This window comes from Sitophilus oryzae, unplaced genomic scaffold (genome assembly GCF_002938485.1).
Source record: "Sitophilus oryzae breed Bouriz unplaced genomic scaffold, Soryzae_2.0 scaffold_1442_pilon_pilon, whole genome shotgun sequence".
Taxonomy (NCBI): domain Eukaryota; kingdom Metazoa; phylum Arthropoda; class Insecta; order Coleoptera; family Curculionidae; genus Sitophilus; species Sitophilus oryzae.
The window spans coordinates 5,966,749-5,984,424 of record NW_022146107.1 but is presented as its reverse complement, the minus strand read 5'-3'; the positions used below and the strand labels follow the sequence as shown (position 1 = coordinate 5,984,424).

The following is a 17,676-nucleotide window of genomic DNA, read 5'->3' as shown; positions in this document are numbered from 1 at the left end:
TTTTTATCTGCAGAATATGCTGCCGAAGTTTCCGGAATACAGTTCGGACCACCCTGTATATTCAGAAGAGGACCACAACAGATCTGAAAACACAATTGGCCTGATCTCGCAGTGCATCAGGGCGGTGGTTATCGACCAAACCAAAGGAAAAGTAAATTTCATTCAATTCATTTATCGAGATCTCCCAGCCTTGAAAATATTTAAATTCTTATTTTTGTATTGACTTACCTTGTATAGTCAGATGTTTGTGCTTATACTTCCATCCCTATATTTTAATAATATAATTGTTGAGATAAAGACCATTATTATTTTTATTAATAATAAAGTGGCCCCGAGGTAAATACTTCTAAGTAATAAACACACAATTTTATAAAAAAAATATTTATTTGAAGTTTTAATAGAATCTCAGAACCACAATTAATTTTAATTATGAAATATAATTTCAAAATAACTGTAAAAGTATAAATAAAAACCTAATAAACGATCACCGGTATATAATAAAAAATAAAATCGATACAAAACTGATATTTATACTACTTAGAGAGAAACGATTTACAAAAGAAAAAAGACAGCAAAAATTAGCCCTTAGATGACTAGAGTTAAAGTAAAGAACAAGGTAAACAAAATAATTACACGTAAAAAACCTGTAAATATCATACAATGAAAATACTGTAAACTGAACTATTTCAAAAACGAAACATGTATACTTAATCTTGTGTATCACTTTTGATTCGGAGGAATTCAAGGCTTTTCAATTTGATTCTTTTGTTTCCTGTGAATTTTTCAATAAATTCGAGTCTGGAGTAACCTGCTCTCCTTCGTTAGCTTCTTTTGGAGGCTCAACTATTTCTACAGTTTTTAGCTGTGTGTTCTCTTTAGATTTTCTGTAATTGCATCAATTAATAGTTAGTAATTGTAATGTTTATATTTACTGAAAACACGTACTTTCCAAAAGCCTCTCCCTCTGCTAATGTCTCCGGCAATTTCTTGTTAAGGGTTTCTGGCAACATCAATGATAAAACTCCTCCAGCGAATGCTAGCGCTCCAAATACTAGAAGTGGGAATGGTTTCCAAACATGTACCTGTAAAACTTAATACTTAATACTTTAAGTACGCGAGTATACTTAATACTTAATACTTTAAGTACGCGAGTATACAAAATGATAATCTAGAAAAAATAGTCCCGAGGTAGGTGGAAGGCTGTGGAGATTGGCTCTAAAGAGCGCAGGGGCTTGTGCCCACCCAACCGCCAAAATAAAAGAAAAGAAATAAGTACACTCAGATGCAAAAAAAAACGCAAGGGAAAAATTTTTCGTTAAATTTAAAGAGTTTTATATTTTTTTATTTTTTAACTGTATATAAATACATCAACTTTAATTCTAAAACTCGTTTTTTTTTATAAACTTTAGTATTTGACTTATTACACAGGGTTGTTAATCCAAGGGTTGTTTTTTACCCTAGCTTTAAAACATCCTGTGCAATAATTTCGTGAGTAAATTTTCCTAAAACATTATTTTACGGCCAGAAACAGGACTCCTGAGCATTTTGTTTTGGTTTGATTTGGATTGAGAGAAAGACTCTGATTATGGAAGCCAACAAATGACACCCTTAAAATTTACATGGGATTTCCTATATGCCCTAAGCCGATGCATCACCCGGTATATGGAAGTATGTTTATATAGGTCAGTAAGGTCTGCCTTTTGGCGCCGATTTTCATGTATACGAAGTGTACAGGATGGTCGAAATTGGTCTGTTTTAACAGAGAAAACCTATTTCCTGACTAGATAGAGCAAAACCGACATAGATGTCATGGGCTCAATTTCTGAGAAACGTTTAATGGCCTAAACCGCCTGTTCATATTTTCACTGCCAACCGAGATACGGAGTCTTTTTGATTTTTTTTCCATTTGGAAAATTGCTCATAACTTTTGTATTTTCCGGAATAATAAAATTCTGTAAAAACGTTCTTAAGGCACTTTTTTAAGCGCAACCCAGTGGCGTAGTCAGTTTTTTTCTATGCTTGCTTTTTTAGTCAGAAATAATAAAAAATATAATTTTTTAAATGGAAATCGTAGTTGGCTATGAACTTAAAAAAATGCTGGCGTTTAACCCTTTCCAACGATATAAAGTTATGTGTATTTATTTCTAAAAATGAGAGAAATATTACGTTTTTTATCTTTGTATCGAAGCGGGCCTTGATTTTGTGTTGACCTATTATTGCCTAAGTATTTTTAATCACAATTTAATATTCTATATCATTATTCATCTGCATAATTAAAGACTTTTGTAACGGTAAATCAACATTCTATATTAGTATTACCATTTACAATTAAAAAGCCGGGGTTACAACTGCACTATTAAATGGAGAATTTAGAGAGAATTGGATTGGAACAAGGGATCCCATATCTTGGCCTGCTAGGTCCTGTGAGGTAACTCCTTTCGACTTTTTTTATGGGGAAAATTAAAAGGCCTTATATATAAGGGAAGGACCATTGGGACGAGAGAAGAATTATAGAAGGCTACTAGGAAATCTTTTGGACTTATTACACCAGTTCGCCTAATAAATTATTGTAACTCTGTGCGCAAAAGATGTTTATTGTGTATTCAACAAGGGGGTGTTCAGTTTGAACATTTTTGATGATTTTTTTAGAAAACTATATTCGTCACTCAAAAAATAATTTTTTTTAGTTTTATTCTTTGTTTATTGTATCGATTTCAATTATAATTACTAATACTAATATAGAATGTTAATTTACCTTTTCAAAAGTCTTTAATTATGCAGATAAATAATAATATAGAATATTAAATTGTGGTAAAAAATAATTAGGCAAATAGGTCAACACAAAATCAATCACGCCCGCTTCGATTTAAAGATCAAAAACTTAATATTTCTCTCATTCTTAGAAATAGATGTCCATAACTTTAGATCATTGGAAAGAGTAAAACGCCAGCATTTTTTTAAGTTCATATCCAACTATGATTTCCATTTAAAAAACTTTTCTGACGAAAAGAGCAAGCATAGAAAAAAACTGACTACGCCACTGGATTGTGCCTAAAAAAGTGCCTTAACAACGTTTATACAGAATTTTATTATTCCGCAAAATAAAAAAGTTATGGGCAATTTTCAAAATGGTAAAAAATTCAAAAAGACCCCGTATCTCAGTTGGCAGTGAAAATATCAACAGGCGGTTTACGCCATTAAACGTTTCTCAGAAATCGAGCCCATGACATCTATGTCGGTTTTGCTCTATCTAGTCAGGAAATAGGTTTTCTCTGTTAAAACAGACCAATTTCGGCCACCCTGTACATTCAATGCGCTCAGTATAATAAGATGTAAACTGAACAAAGAGCGAGTATTTTCCCACATAAATTAATAATTTTATATCAGAATATATATATATATATATATATATATATATATATATATATATATATATATATATATATATATATATATATATATATATATATATATATATATATATATATGTTTTTTAAATTAACAATACATAATCGTATTTTCATTAAGGTACTTCAAGACTAATTCTTCAATTTTTAAAAACTGTATGCTCTTTATATCCTGATAAACAGAACGCATATTTTGAATTTTATAGTTGAATAACTCCATTATAAGAACATTTTACAAAATTAATTTCACATTAAAATATATTAAAAGCCTAGATTAAAAGTAATAATGACATTATTTTATTGTGATATAGTAATAAGTTTTAATGATGACTAATGAAGAAAAAATAATTTTCACTTTTAGACAGCGTGATCAAAGACAAAAATGCTATGTGGTATTTTATGATTTGTATTTTTAGTACATATATTCAAAACTTGTACTCTAACGCATATAGCTGTTTTTCGAAAGGAACAATTCCATTCTTTGCTTCGTAATTTTGATTTTTTTAAAGTCTTTAGTATTTATACATTTTTAGAAAGTGATACAGAGAGATGAAATAAATACACTCTTTAACGACTTTTCTCTTTGAACCTTATTAGTATCCTTTGAATAAGAAGACTAAAGGAAGGAGCATAATGCTATCCATGTATTCATGCATGGTGGGCGGAAAAAGCACTCTAGGGTGGGGATCCTTGACAGTTCTGTTTGACGATTCATTTGACACATTTGAATTTGATTTGAAATTTTGTGGATTTGTCAGTCTTTACGGAGCTTATTTTATGTTATTTATTATTTATTCTACTACTGATAGTTGTATAAAGGTAGTAAATCTAGATGGAAATTGTGGCAGAACTTAAATTAACAGTGACACTATCGCGATTTATCGAAAAAGACTCTAAAATAGTTGGTTGTGTAGCGTGCGGTAGATCTCGGCAAAAATCGAGTGAAATAATGGAACAACTTTTCGCTAGTAAGTGACTATATAATATACAGTACGTCTGTCCGTTCTGTAGCTACGGGGTATCCGTGAGAGGGGAAACGATATTCTCTCCATGTTTTTCGTAAAAAATTAGACGACGCGTCCCATCAATAAAAATTCGACAAATTTGCAAGTAGCCAATAAAATGAGTGGGCGGAGCGATTTGCGGTGACGAACTCGGCAAATCGACGTATAAAATATATTGCTGTTTATTTAAATGTTTTTTGTCCGCATTCCTTTCATAGACACAGATCCAGCAGACGTACTGTACATACGTGTAGTAAACCGATAATTTATGAAATTCACTTAAATTAAGTAATTATATATTTTTTCTTGCATTTTTGCTTTTATTTACTACTTGTCAAAGATTAGATGTCAAAGAATTTAGATACGTCAATTTGATTTACCAGATTTACCTGCTTCAGTAGCGTATCGGATGTTTGTGTTAATAAATAATTATTATAACTTATCTATTTTTATTAGAATTTTATATTTTTATAACAATTGTAATAACTACCAACATTTATTCACAACGTAAAATAAAAATAAAATTATTGAGTCTACCCCACGTCTAACCTACATCATAGTTTTACATTTTTTAAATAAAATTAGAACGGCACCATAGATTTAGTAAGAACAGATATCACATTGTGCATTTTAACCCGATCAAACAATGGGAGGTTGACTACGTACTGTAAAAACCAACTGAGATAGAGATGGCGACATTGCCACATCTCAAATTTGCGCCTGTCTACTTAGTTTGATTTGCAGAAAAGGTGACTTTAAAACCTTCACCGGATATCAATAAATCTCAATTTCTTAATTAAATTAATAGTTTATTTTTAAAGAAGCATGCGTAATAATATGTTATTAACCAGAGGATATATGCGTTACTATTAAAGGACATGTTTACTGTGTAATGTGCTGAAACGTCTAGAACTATTGGCAACGTCGCTGCTAGCCTCCCAGAATGAAATGAGCCGTCCGCCCCACCACCCCTCGCGACGGCCCTTGGTCCGTTATAGCGTACTACGTTTAGCTTACGGTGTGTTTGAAGTCGGAATCAAGTCCGAAGTGAACTTTTCAGTGTTTTTCAGTAGTTTTTGTTTTTGTTTAACGTACTTTTGAATCTGCCAATTTTCAATATGCTACGACAGTGTCCAATGTGTGGAAAAATAAGCTCAAATTACCCGAATTTGTCTTTTCACAGGTAGGTATTGTTTCCGCCGTAATCGCCGTACATAGGCGTCCCACAAGGGAGCCTCTCACAATTAAAATAATTTCTAATTATATTTACAGTAGCACACAGATTTGATACTTTTAATGATAAGTGCCTTCGATTGAGAGACTAAAAGGTAATTGCCTCGTATCAGAGCCATCAGCCATCATAATACGAGAAGAAGACCGAAAGTCAAATCTTTTCAATCAAAAAATTTTCAAAAAAACACAATTTTCTCATTAAACTAAATATTGATTTTAGGCATAGGAAGTTATTAATAATACAAGATTAAACAACTATTACACAGTACTTCACAGGAAGCTATCGATTGCGAACTAACTAAATCGTTACTAATTACTAATTTTGAAAAGTTCTTTTTAAGATCAAAAAAGGTAAAACTAAAACCTAAACTATCATTTGAGAATAAACGGGAAGTTCTAAATAATGTTGCTTATTCTAAACAAGAAAAATTTATAAGTTTTATAACATCTCTAATTAAATTTGGACAAAAAGAATATTTCTGTTTGCTGTAGGTAATTTTCAGGAAAATATTGTAAATAAAAATGACTTTTTAAGTCAAAAAAAGTCAAAAGGACAAGTTATTCCAAAAAAGGACTGTCCTTTTCAAAAAAGGGCAGGTGGCAACCCAAGGTATTTCTGGAATAGAAATTTAATGGCAAATCTACAACTTGAGTTTGAAAATATGTTCCGGCCACCTATGTTTACAAAAATGTCTAAAATGTGCTTTACCATTGCCTCCATATTCTAAAAAAAAATTGAAAGAAAAGTCACCAACCACAAACCTAATATAGAAATGTTTCGGAAGCCTGAGTCACCCTGTAAATATTCAAAAGTAACTGAAAGTTTATATAGAAGTAACTGAAAGTTTAAATTGAATATCGACGTTGGAGCGATTTTCGAAAACTACCTACTAACGTTTCAACATAAGTATATGTGGGATATCAATTATATTATTATATTAGACCTTATAACAAAACTCATCTAACGAAAAAGTGTTAATGTAGTATATTAATATGGAGTAAAAATTTTACTAATTACTTTACTTTTACTTTACAAATTAAATTCGTTCCAAAAAACGATACGCCACTGGCCATTAGAACAATCCAAATGCGCCTAGTTGCCGGGGTCGGAAATTTTAAACTTCTCTGTCTCTTCTGTCCTTGTTTGACACATTGTAATGTTTGATACACTATCAACGAGTATTTATGAATGAGATGTTCGGTCTATCTTTATAATGTCTTTGAACGGCACTGATAAACCGGAATTTAAGTTGGCCATATTTGAGGCCCATCGCGATGGACCTGAGATTTTTGATATGCTCCTTACTTAGTCTTCTTATTCAAAGTTAGTATCTTGTCATTTAACCTCACTTTTTACTAGTGTAATATAAAGGTCATTTTAGTAATTAGCAACCATAACAGTTAAGAGAGAGAAATAGATAAATATCCTGTGAAAGAATAACTTAATGAACTATCCTGTGTATCCTAAATGAAAGAGAAAGAATGACATGTTAAAGAGATTCCACATGAAATTTGTTTTGAATCCAACATTAGTAAAAAACATGTAATCTATTTGGAGTCATCTGTATATTGCTCATTATCCACATCAAATGATGAGTAAAATTTAAATTAAATTTGTAAATTTAAATATAAGTGATATTAATATTAGTATAAGATAGAGTTGGGCTAAAAATTGCTACCTCTGATATTTTCACCGTGAAATAAAAGTAGCAGTTCACGGTCGTTACCATAAGAATAAACCCTGATTGACTAAGCGTGACAGCAAGTCGCGAATTGGTAGGTGGGTGAACCAGCTACATATGATAATAAAAGTGCGAAAGAGTGTGTGACACCGAACAACCGTCGTTCCATCTTCTTTCTTATGGAATTTTTCTACTCCATTAGATAAAAATTACGCAAAATGTAATTTATGTCCTCAAATTTAAAAAAAAAACATATGGAGTTAAAACATCCTACACTTTCATTAACTGCCAACGAAGGATGTTCTTCAAAATAAAATACTCAGGTAAGTACATATTATGCCTTTTACTATTAACTTTCAAATTAATATATTGTATTATTTTATCCCAAGTTCTATATTTATTTTATTTATACGGTAATATAAATAAATAATTTGATTATTTTTTATAATGGTGGTCTTCAGTCGCGGTCGGCAACTATGATCTAGTTGCTATATCTGAAAGATCTATAGTGAAATTGCAGTCGAAGTTAAAAAGTAGCAGTTAATAAAATATCACGGGCAGGTTTACTGCAAAATTATGACATGGACAACGGTTTTAACCTTAACCTATAAATTAACATTAACGGTATAATTCACGTTCACAGGTTAATTTCGCATCTAATTATAAATCACGGTCGCAAGTATACATGTTAATGCGATTTCACGTTTTAACCCCACTATAGTATAAGGATAATGCAAACAATAATTTTAATATTATCTTACCATAATATTAATGTATGGTGCTATGATTGACCCAAGCCTGGCGAAAGTTGAACTAGCTCCTAATCCAGCATTTCGCACAACTGTTGGAAACTGTTCAGCCGAGAAAATATAAATTGTTCCATAACTGACCGTTATAGATATTTTTCCAAGCATGGCAAGGAGTACTGTTAACCAAACAATATCTAAAACAAAAAAAGAGAAACAATTAAAAATAGTATTACCTTGCATCTATTAGTTAAACAAGTATTTTAGAAGATAATTAATTTTAACTTTACCAAATGACTTACCAATAGGGATAAGTAAGGTTGTAAGTAACGCCGTTCCAGCAAATATCATACTGCCACACAAAATCTTTTTCCTACCCCATCTGTTCAATGTGAGCAAAGTAAATATATTAGCAGGGGTTTCAACTGCGCCAGATATTACAAAATTTAGGTACGGATTACCTCCTAGATTGTTAGTGTTCCAGGATAATCCATAATAGGTTATATTGTTAGCACACCTAAAAAGAAAAAAATGTGCATATGTAGCAAAAGATAAAATAAAATCATAATTTAAAAAAGTTTTATTTACTCCTATTAAATCTATTGGTATGACTACTTATAGTCTATATAAGACTATCAGGGAGAAATGCGTTTCAATTGAAATGCTACTTACTTAGCCGGGTCAGCTAGTTAATGAATAAAATCGCTGCATTCTAATACTTGTTCTACTAATTGAGAAAAAAAACGGCTTCAGCGATGGCTATGAAATGAAGATTGCTGTCATTTTATCTGTAAAATTACATGGAAAATGAACATCGATCGTCATTTCCAAGCCAACTGACCGCTGTTTTTTTTTTCGATCACAAGGTAGAATGATAAAACCGAACAAGTGCGAGTCGGACTGTGCCCACCGGGAGTTCCCTTTAAAGACTATATTTTTTATGATTTAATTACAAATATATAGTTTTCAGATTTTTCTCTATACTTGTAGTATAAGACGGTATTACTTGTCAAATTTCATAGTTCTAGGTCAAGAGAAAATATCCTATACATTTTGGTTCCCGAGAGTGTCGAAATATGCGTTTTTTGCAACATCAACGGTCGTATCTTTTTTCTTTTAAGTTAACTTAGAAGTTTGATTGGGGACTGTAGACCTGAGTATATGGTTTAAATTTCAACTCGATACCTCCACACGTTCCTGAGATAAAGAGACAGACCAACAAACTCCTAAAAACGTAACAATATTAAACTTACCAATCAAAAAATATAATAATTGACCTTTTTCTTAGGCTGGAATGTTTAAACAAGTCTAGAACGGAGGCCGTTACTTGCGGTTTGTCTTTTTTATCAACATCTTCTCCTTTCCTTAATAACTCGTCCAACTGTTGATCAGATATAGTTACTTTATTCGTTCGCGCTACTTGATGAATAATCGTTTTAGCTTCTTCGAGCTTATTTTTTGATAACAGCCATCTAACGGATTCGGGTATCCACCTAAAAAGATACTGCTATGATATTTGAAAACAAACCTAATCTAAAAGATGACTGCATTGTTACCATAACCAAAATTATGTTGTTTGGACTATTTGTTTTGAGTGTAGAACAAACGGACATTTTCCATAAATGGAAAATGCCTGTTTAGCCTAAAAAGAACTAGAGTTATCACTTGGATGATATTTTTAAGTTCAATTTTTTTTTCATTTCCCTTCAAAAATGATAAATGTACTATGTGTTTAAAATGAAACATACCACCAATAAAATATGAACAACACTCCTGGCAATGTGAGAGCTAATTGGAGCCATCTCCAGTAATGTATTAGTTTAGCAAATAGCGCTATTAATACATAACCTCCAGAAAAGAATATAAATACTACCGTTCCAGCGATAAGTCTTTTTGACGGACCCACCATCTCCAAACCTATATGTAAAAAATTATAAATCAAAATTATCATTGATGAAAATATAATAGTGACTGTCCAGCATTTTAATTCAAAAATACATTGTTTTTTTCTGTAATTTTTTAGATGTCGCTGTCGAAAATATATAGGATTGGTGTATTCTCCGCCAGTGCTGTCACAATCGGAGAATCCCGTGTTATACAAATAGACGAGCTTAAATAGCGAGTACACGAAAAATTTGTTATAATATTATATGAAAAGTATTAGTAAGTAGAATTTGGGAGAATTCGAAAAAAATATTAAAAGGTAAATCTTTTGAAATCTTCAGAAGATCTAAGTTGCATTTTAATTTATTATTCAAGCTAATAAAACTTTTTATATGAGTAATAACACGCCAGCTGCTTCAACTAAGGTAGCGAGTATAGTTTTGTGTAGTTTTACACACACCGATTTTGCTAGTAAGCACTAGTTCATTACAAAAAGTATATCATTAATATTGATTAAATTATACTTTATCCTCATAGTTTATACCTAATTAATTTTTTGAATATATAATGGATACTTTGTCTCCTTTTATTTCGTCGAACTGCCTGAATCAATTTTTGCTTTTGATCAAATCGGTGTGATAAAGTTGAGAAGCTGTAAAATGTTGTTCCGAGAGTTGTATTGACACAGAAACCACGCTTGACATTTTTTCGGAAATTTTACATTTATTATTATTATTTGAAATTGTCACCACACAACGCGTCGCCCAATTCGGGTTCTTTTTCACTTAATTTTTACTACCCGAAACAACGTTACATCACACAAACTTCTTAAATGAGAATTGTATAGTTCTATTAACTGTACTAGTAAAAATCAAAATACTTAAATATTATGACATAGCCACGATTTCAATATTATTTCAATGCGATTAACATGAACAGTAACCGGGACGGCGTGAAATAAACTTAGTCGGACAGTTCTGATTTCTGCCGTACCGAGCGCTGCTGTCGGAATTTTAAAAATTGGTTTAAATACACCAAGCCTATAGACTAGAGAAAATATAATACATAATATAATCTGTCAGGCAAAAAAATACATTTTGAGACTTGTTATTTTGTTATGTTATTTTTTAGATGTTGTCTGTCAAAATGAAGTGTTTCCCATGACAGACTATAAACAATATTCATAGATTAATCTGTTCAGTTCTGGCAAGTAATTATATTTAATACGTAAAAAACTGAAGTGTAACTTATTCCATTGAATATTTCTACTTGCCCATAACATATGCTATCAAAAAGACTCCAGATGTAGCAGCTCCAACTATCGTCCTTGCAACAGCAAAAGTCCAAAACTCTGGAGCTAACGCTGCAAGAACTCCGAAGATAACTTGTATGATTGATGATATAAGAAAAGTTATTTTTCTTCCCCATCTAAAATTGTATATCTTTTTAACTCAATTTCTAAGAAGTAATGCCTAAAGTCTATCCACTGAGAGGATACATGACAGTGACAGTTGTCGCTTGTCATTTTTATTCACAGGTAAACTATAGTCTATTTTTTGGTTGGACAGACTTTATACAACCTATTAATGCAATATAATGTTATTAATATATGTTTTCCTTTAAATAAACTAGTTTATAATATCTAGGTGTAACTAGATTAATATCTAAAGTATTTCTTACATGATAAAATAACATGTTTAAAGAATATAATTTAGATTGGTCATTAGGTACGTCATCTCTCGTGGGGAGATTCCTCACGTAAAAATAAGATTTATTTTTCATATCAATATAGGCCCGATTCTGTTTTGTTTCGTAGCTACAGGGTGTTAAAATCTTAATATTTTTTCGATTTATTATAATTTTCTTTCAAGTACTTTTAGAGTTTCGAATAAAATTTTGAGGGTTGTTTTTGTCTCTTGATATTTTGTCGATTTCGGCCTCCTTGCTGAGATAAACGAAATTTTATTAATTTGCATTGATCCAAGTCTAAAAACAACCTTTAAAAAAATTAATATCATTAACTTGCGAAAGTTTTAAATAAGTACTCATTGATTCCTCATCAAAAAATATGAAAAAAAGTTCCTATAAACATGGGTATGGAAATGCATAATTTTTGGAGTTACAGGATGTTAAAACTTTTTAAAATTAGGTTTTTTGTAATTATCTTAAATACCATTATTTTTTATTTAAAACTGCTGTAGGTTGGACTAATAGTAATAATAACTAATAGAAATAATATTTAATAATAAATGAGATGGAATATGTAATTTATTAATTTTATTTTTATTTTTAAAAGTAAAAAGTAAAGATTTCAGTTAATGTCTCCTTTTTGCTGCCGTCATCGCCAGGGCTAATTTGGACGGGGCCTACTTTGTTTACGCGGAATCCAAACCGCGGTCGTCGGCCATATCATAGTCAATGGCCTACCGACTTGGCAAGTGTCAAATCGACTCTTACTCACGAGATATCCGATCTCATCCGGTCTCGAACCGGCGTGAATGAGCAGTGTGTGTTAATAGATTTTACACTTTTGCCTTTCTTTGGACGACAGCACGATACAGAGTTTCGAACCGGTCACCCGTCCACTAGTATCGCCTTACGTCGCTTAACTTCGGTGTTCTAATGAGAACCGGTGTTTCGACGTAGCTGGGCAGTTGCCTATTTTTATTTTTATTTTATTAATAATTGTGATTAATAAAATTGCGTTTATCTCATCAATGAGGCCGAATTCGACAAAATTTTAAGAAATAACTTTTAACTGGCATTAAACGGCCTACTCAAGTTTGATCTCAAAAGAAAAAGTCAGTGGCGCATATGTTTTTTTTTGAAAAATATTCCAGTGATAACCCATATGCACTATCGAAATGAAATTTATCGACACTTTTTTAGCATTAAAATACGTACCACTTATAGTAATTTTAACCCTCAAAATTTCATTCGAATCACTAAACGTACTTGGAAGAAAATTCTAATAAATCGAAAGATTATTAAAACTTTAACACCCTGTAGCTACAAAACAAAGCAGAATAGGACCTATGTTGATATGAAAGATAGATCTTATTTTTACGTGAGGAATCTCCCCACGAGAGATGGTACATGTTTTTTGAAACACCGTGTATAATAAAGAAAAAATTAGAAAAACAATACTTTGGTTTATAATTAATTACCTGTCAGACAAGTCTCCAAAAATTATTGAACCTAACATAACACCAATCATAAACATTGAATTAGAGGCAGCTATCAAATACGCATTTTTACATGTAAGATCCCACTAAAAAAGGAAAATAGTTTAAATTTTTAAATTTCTAGATCAATAAGAACTATGACTTGCAGGATTTCATAATGTACAAGATTTTACCACAATTTATAAATGTGATAAAAATTAAGTATTACGTTAATACTTAGATGTAGTAGGGTACATAAACTACATAAGGCTAATTTTAATTCTAGTTTTTACACCAAAACAATTTTATAAATTGTTTATAAACATCCATGATAACATCATCAGTGGATGGTTACATGAAGGAGAGTGTTGGTATTTGGTATGCATCATTCTAAAACTAATTTATTTTTGAATTAGATTTAAAAAAAATGGCTAGGAGCTTTAAAAATAAAAATTAGGAGTACTGTATTATTTTTAAGATTTACTATAACAAAGATCCCAATTCTCTTTAGATGTTAACTAAAATATATATTTTTAGTGGCTATTAATTATTTGACATCTTGGAAATGATTTTAGTGAACAAAATGTTATGTTAGATGTCAGCGTTCGCAAGAGTACCATAATATCCTTCTCGGAGAAAAACAAATAACAGAAATATCAAAAAATATTATATATTCTTTATATCTTTGGAGATATTTTCTAAAACAAAATTTTACCTCCGTAACTGCTGTTTTCCCATAATCTTCGTAGCTATAGATATACTGATCACATTCAGTAGTAATATTGCCAGACCTGACTAAACAGGATGAAAACTTATTATGACTCGGATCGTATGGGTACCATTTTTCAAATTCCGAATAGGAAATATCAAAGTCACTGGTTATATTTTCCTGTGGTCGTGGACATCTATAAATTTTATTTTATATAGTTTATTGTATTATATCCGAAAACCGAATTATTTTTTCTTATTGATCGGAATTATAACATTTCAAATTTAAATTTCTCTACCAGTACTCAACTTTTTATATAGCTAGATATGGCAAAAAGTAATATACAGGGTAAGAGGAAAAAAACAGACGATGTCCATTTTATGGAATGTTTAAGTAATCAACTTAATTTGTTGGGTATGTCCAGTCCCAAACATATGTTAAATTGTAATTGAATATAACAAACGATGTCCAAATAATAACGCATACAGTAATAAATTCTCGTATCTTTAACATGGTATTTAGCAATATTAAATTATCGTTTTCTCCGTAACTAGTCGGTGTTGTGACACCTTTCATATAAAAAGAATTATGGGCTTAGTCCGCAAGTTATTCTTACAAAAAAAAAACGGCGTCGAAAACGGCCGGGGAATGGGAATCAATGATAATTCTGACGAGGCCAATCTCTAAACGTCATTTATTAAAAATTAACATAAAACTGTCAAAAACTGACACGAATTATAGAAAGATTAAAAAAGTATCACGTCACGGTCAATATGCATACTATAGCATCACATTCATTAATATACCATAGCATCATAGTTCACACTTGATAGCGGCCAGCAGGGGCGGATGCAAAAATTTATTTTAGGGGGGCCCAAACAAAAGGTAATATAGAATATGCTTTTTAGAGAGCCATTTTTAACCCAAAAGCCTAATATTTAACCCTTATTTAACCCAAATTATAAATTTAAGGGGGGGGCTTGGCCCCATGGGCCCCCCCTCTGAATCCGCCACTGGCAGCCAGTGATACTTCTCACCGAAACGTTGTGTAAGCAAAATAAAAATAAAGACAATGGAAGTCCGAAATTCTTTTAGTTGCAATATAAATAGGTAAAACATAAAGTATAACGAAGGTGCCCTATAGTAAGGTATAAAGAATGCTAGGTTGCCACTTATAGATAAGTTTATAAACAAAGGTCATATATACAGGGTGTCCCAGACATAAGTGCAAGTATTTTAAGGGGTGGTAGATCTGGTCAAAAGAAACAATTTTTCTCTTTACCGTTTTTCAAATAAGTCCAAAATAACCGAGTTATTTTACTTTGAAAATTTACCAAAAAAAATGATTTTTTGTTAAAATTTTGAGAACCACTGGATCTTTTCTGGATTTTCTTTCATGTAAATTTAAGCTATGTTGCCAAATTATCAAGAAATTATGTAATTCCATTTTTTTTTAAATCCAAATTTTCAAAATTGTTTTTTCGCAAAAAATACCTCATAGGCGTGTTTCTGAGGCCGCAATATACTACCAGTTAAAATACTTGCATTTATTTCTGGGACACCCTGTATATATAATATGATTATTATATGATTGTACAGGATGGCGCACCTCATTCGCCTCCATTGATTAAACGGAAACGGAAAGATGTAGAAACAAAAATTTTTATGGGTATATGTAGAGGGGCAATGTGCATAATTTAAAATTATGTTCAAATGTACAGGGTGTTTCAGATCTAAGATACATACCAAAGTTATATTTTTTCTTATGGAACACCGGGTATTTTATTTAATTTTTGGATTCTTGGGCATAAAATAAGGCATTTATTATAAGGGTTTACTATGTTTAAATGCTTTGGTTTTTGAGATATTCAAATATATTTAAATATGCATGACATAATAAAAAAGTTTGTCAACGCCCTGTACATTATTTTTCAGAGTTAATTCTTGTGCCGACTTTGAAGCCAGAGAAATAAACTTTACTATTTACTATGTATTTATTATTTTATCAAGAAAAAGAAAAAAGTAGTGCTTTGATTTATATTACGATGACTTGTAGATATATTGGATTTTCTATAAAAGAACCAATTAAGGCAAATTTATTTTCTTCACCTCCAACGACAGGTTTCTGCCTAATAGATTTTTCACATTCCACACTATCAGTTCTGCGAAATAGGAAAAGTAGTATTTCAAAGAAACTCTTATCAAGAAAATTCCTATTTAGATATCTTTGAGCATAAACCCTTCAGGCCAACCAACCAATTGTCCTCACAAAATAAAATAACTAGTAACTTACTACTTATTAACTTTATTGTAGGTAAATTAAATAAAAATAACCTGTTATAAATTTAAATAAAGTCCATAAACTAATGTCGATATTGAAAATAGCTACTAAGTGTCACTAGAAAATTGCCATGGCGACACCAGCTATCTTGATTACAATTTTATTGAAAAATCGCTTTTTATTCAAAACCTGAGCCAGATAGGTATAGGAAACCCTAATATAGTTTGAAAGAGCATTTGAATCTGCTTTGATTTATTTAAAAAAATACAGGGTGTTGTATTTGAAATAGCGAAGTTTTTATGTAAAATAAATATTTAAAATAGACCAGCAATTATTGATACCCATGTATACATTAAACGAAGCAATCAAATTTTTCAGTAAAGTTTATTTCTCTACCTTTAAACTCAGCATAAGAATTAATTTTGAAAAGCAATGTACAGGTGTGAATAATATATTCTATTGTAGGCATGCATTTTTAAATATCTTTAAATATCTCAAAAACCAAAGATTTTAAACATATTTAACCCTTATAATAAATACCTTTTTTGAGCATAAGAATCAAAAAATGAAATAAAATACCGGGTGTCCCACTATTGGAATTACATGTACATTTTCTTGGCAGTCGCTAGCAGTCATTGGCAGTCTTATGGCAGTCACCTATAATAATTACATGGCAGTCATAGGCAGTCTTCTTCATAGTCATTGGCAGTCGCTTAGCAGTGGAAGGGTATTTTGGCAGTAAGTGTACATTTTTTACCCGAGTGAGACACCCCTCGACCGGGTGTTCCATAAGAAAAAATATAACTTTGGTATGGATCTTAGTTCTGAAACATCCTATATATTTCAAAATAATTTTAAATTGTGCATATTTCCTCCCCACATACACTCATAAAATATTTTGTTTCTACATCTTTCCGTTTTCGTATAATCAACCGAGGCGAATGAGGTACGCCACCCTGTATAAATTAAAAGATATAGATTTTTTGTCACACTTTTTTTATTCAAAGATTTATAGCTTTTTATCTATTGATATATTATATTTGTTGGTTTTTGTGTAAATAATTCATCATAACTCACAAACTTTTCAAAATTCAATTTAAAAACACCACATCAGTTGTTTATTTGCAAGTTAAGACCTTAGATTTTTTGCTTTGTTTAAGTTTTTAAGTGTCATCTTACGTGTTTTTTTGTGAAAAATCTGTACCTGGAAATGGTGATACTATCTTTTTAATTACTATTATTATTTTTTTATCAGTAGTTAAGACAATAATTATTCTGTGCGATTGAACGTATAAAGTACAGCGTGTTCCACTAAGAATAGCCCTCGGCTGTTTCTCGGAAAGTACCTATTAGCCGTAGGACGTGCAGAAAAAAATATTAGCTAAAGTGGCTAAGCGAAAGTGCTGAAAATTATTTTCAAGTTTGTAGAATGGCCGCTAGGCAAATAAAAAAATAGAATTTTTACAAAAATCCGCCTAAAAAAGGGAGGCACTATACACTATAGGTAATAGCGTCATAATAATAAGCATATTTCGGAGCAAAAATGGTGTGGTCGGGAAAGGTTAG

The 17,676-nt window shown here is 31.2% G+C and overlaps 1 protein-coding gene across 1 annotated transcript in view; it reads right to left on the bottom strand.

The window, feature by feature from the left end:
- Window positions 1-479: 479 nt before the first annotated feature.
- Window positions 480-17,676, bottom strand: part of LOC115877252 — a 41,543-nt gene continuing 24,346 nt past the window's right edge. Inside the window, exons 13-21 of the mRNA XM_030893403.1 lie at window positions 13,836-14,025; window positions 13,124-13,227; window positions 11,230-11,384; window positions 9,821-9,989; window positions 9,326-9,565; window positions 8,375-8,589; window positions 8,088-8,269; window positions 946-1,082; window positions 480-884 (exon numbers count right to left, since the gene is read on the bottom strand). Of these exons, the coding sequence (XP_030749263.1) occupies window positions 752-884; window positions 946-1,082; window positions 8,088-8,269; window positions 8,375-8,589; window positions 9,326-9,565; window positions 9,821-9,989; window positions 11,230-11,384; window positions 13,124-13,227; window positions 13,836-14,025 (1,525 nt within the window). The 3' untranslated portion in view covers window positions 480-751. The remainder of the gene's footprint in view (window positions 885-945; window positions 1,083-8,087; window positions 8,270-8,374; window positions 8,590-9,325; window positions 9,566-9,820; window positions 9,990-11,229; window positions 11,385-13,123; window positions 13,228-13,835; window positions 14,026-17,676) is intronic.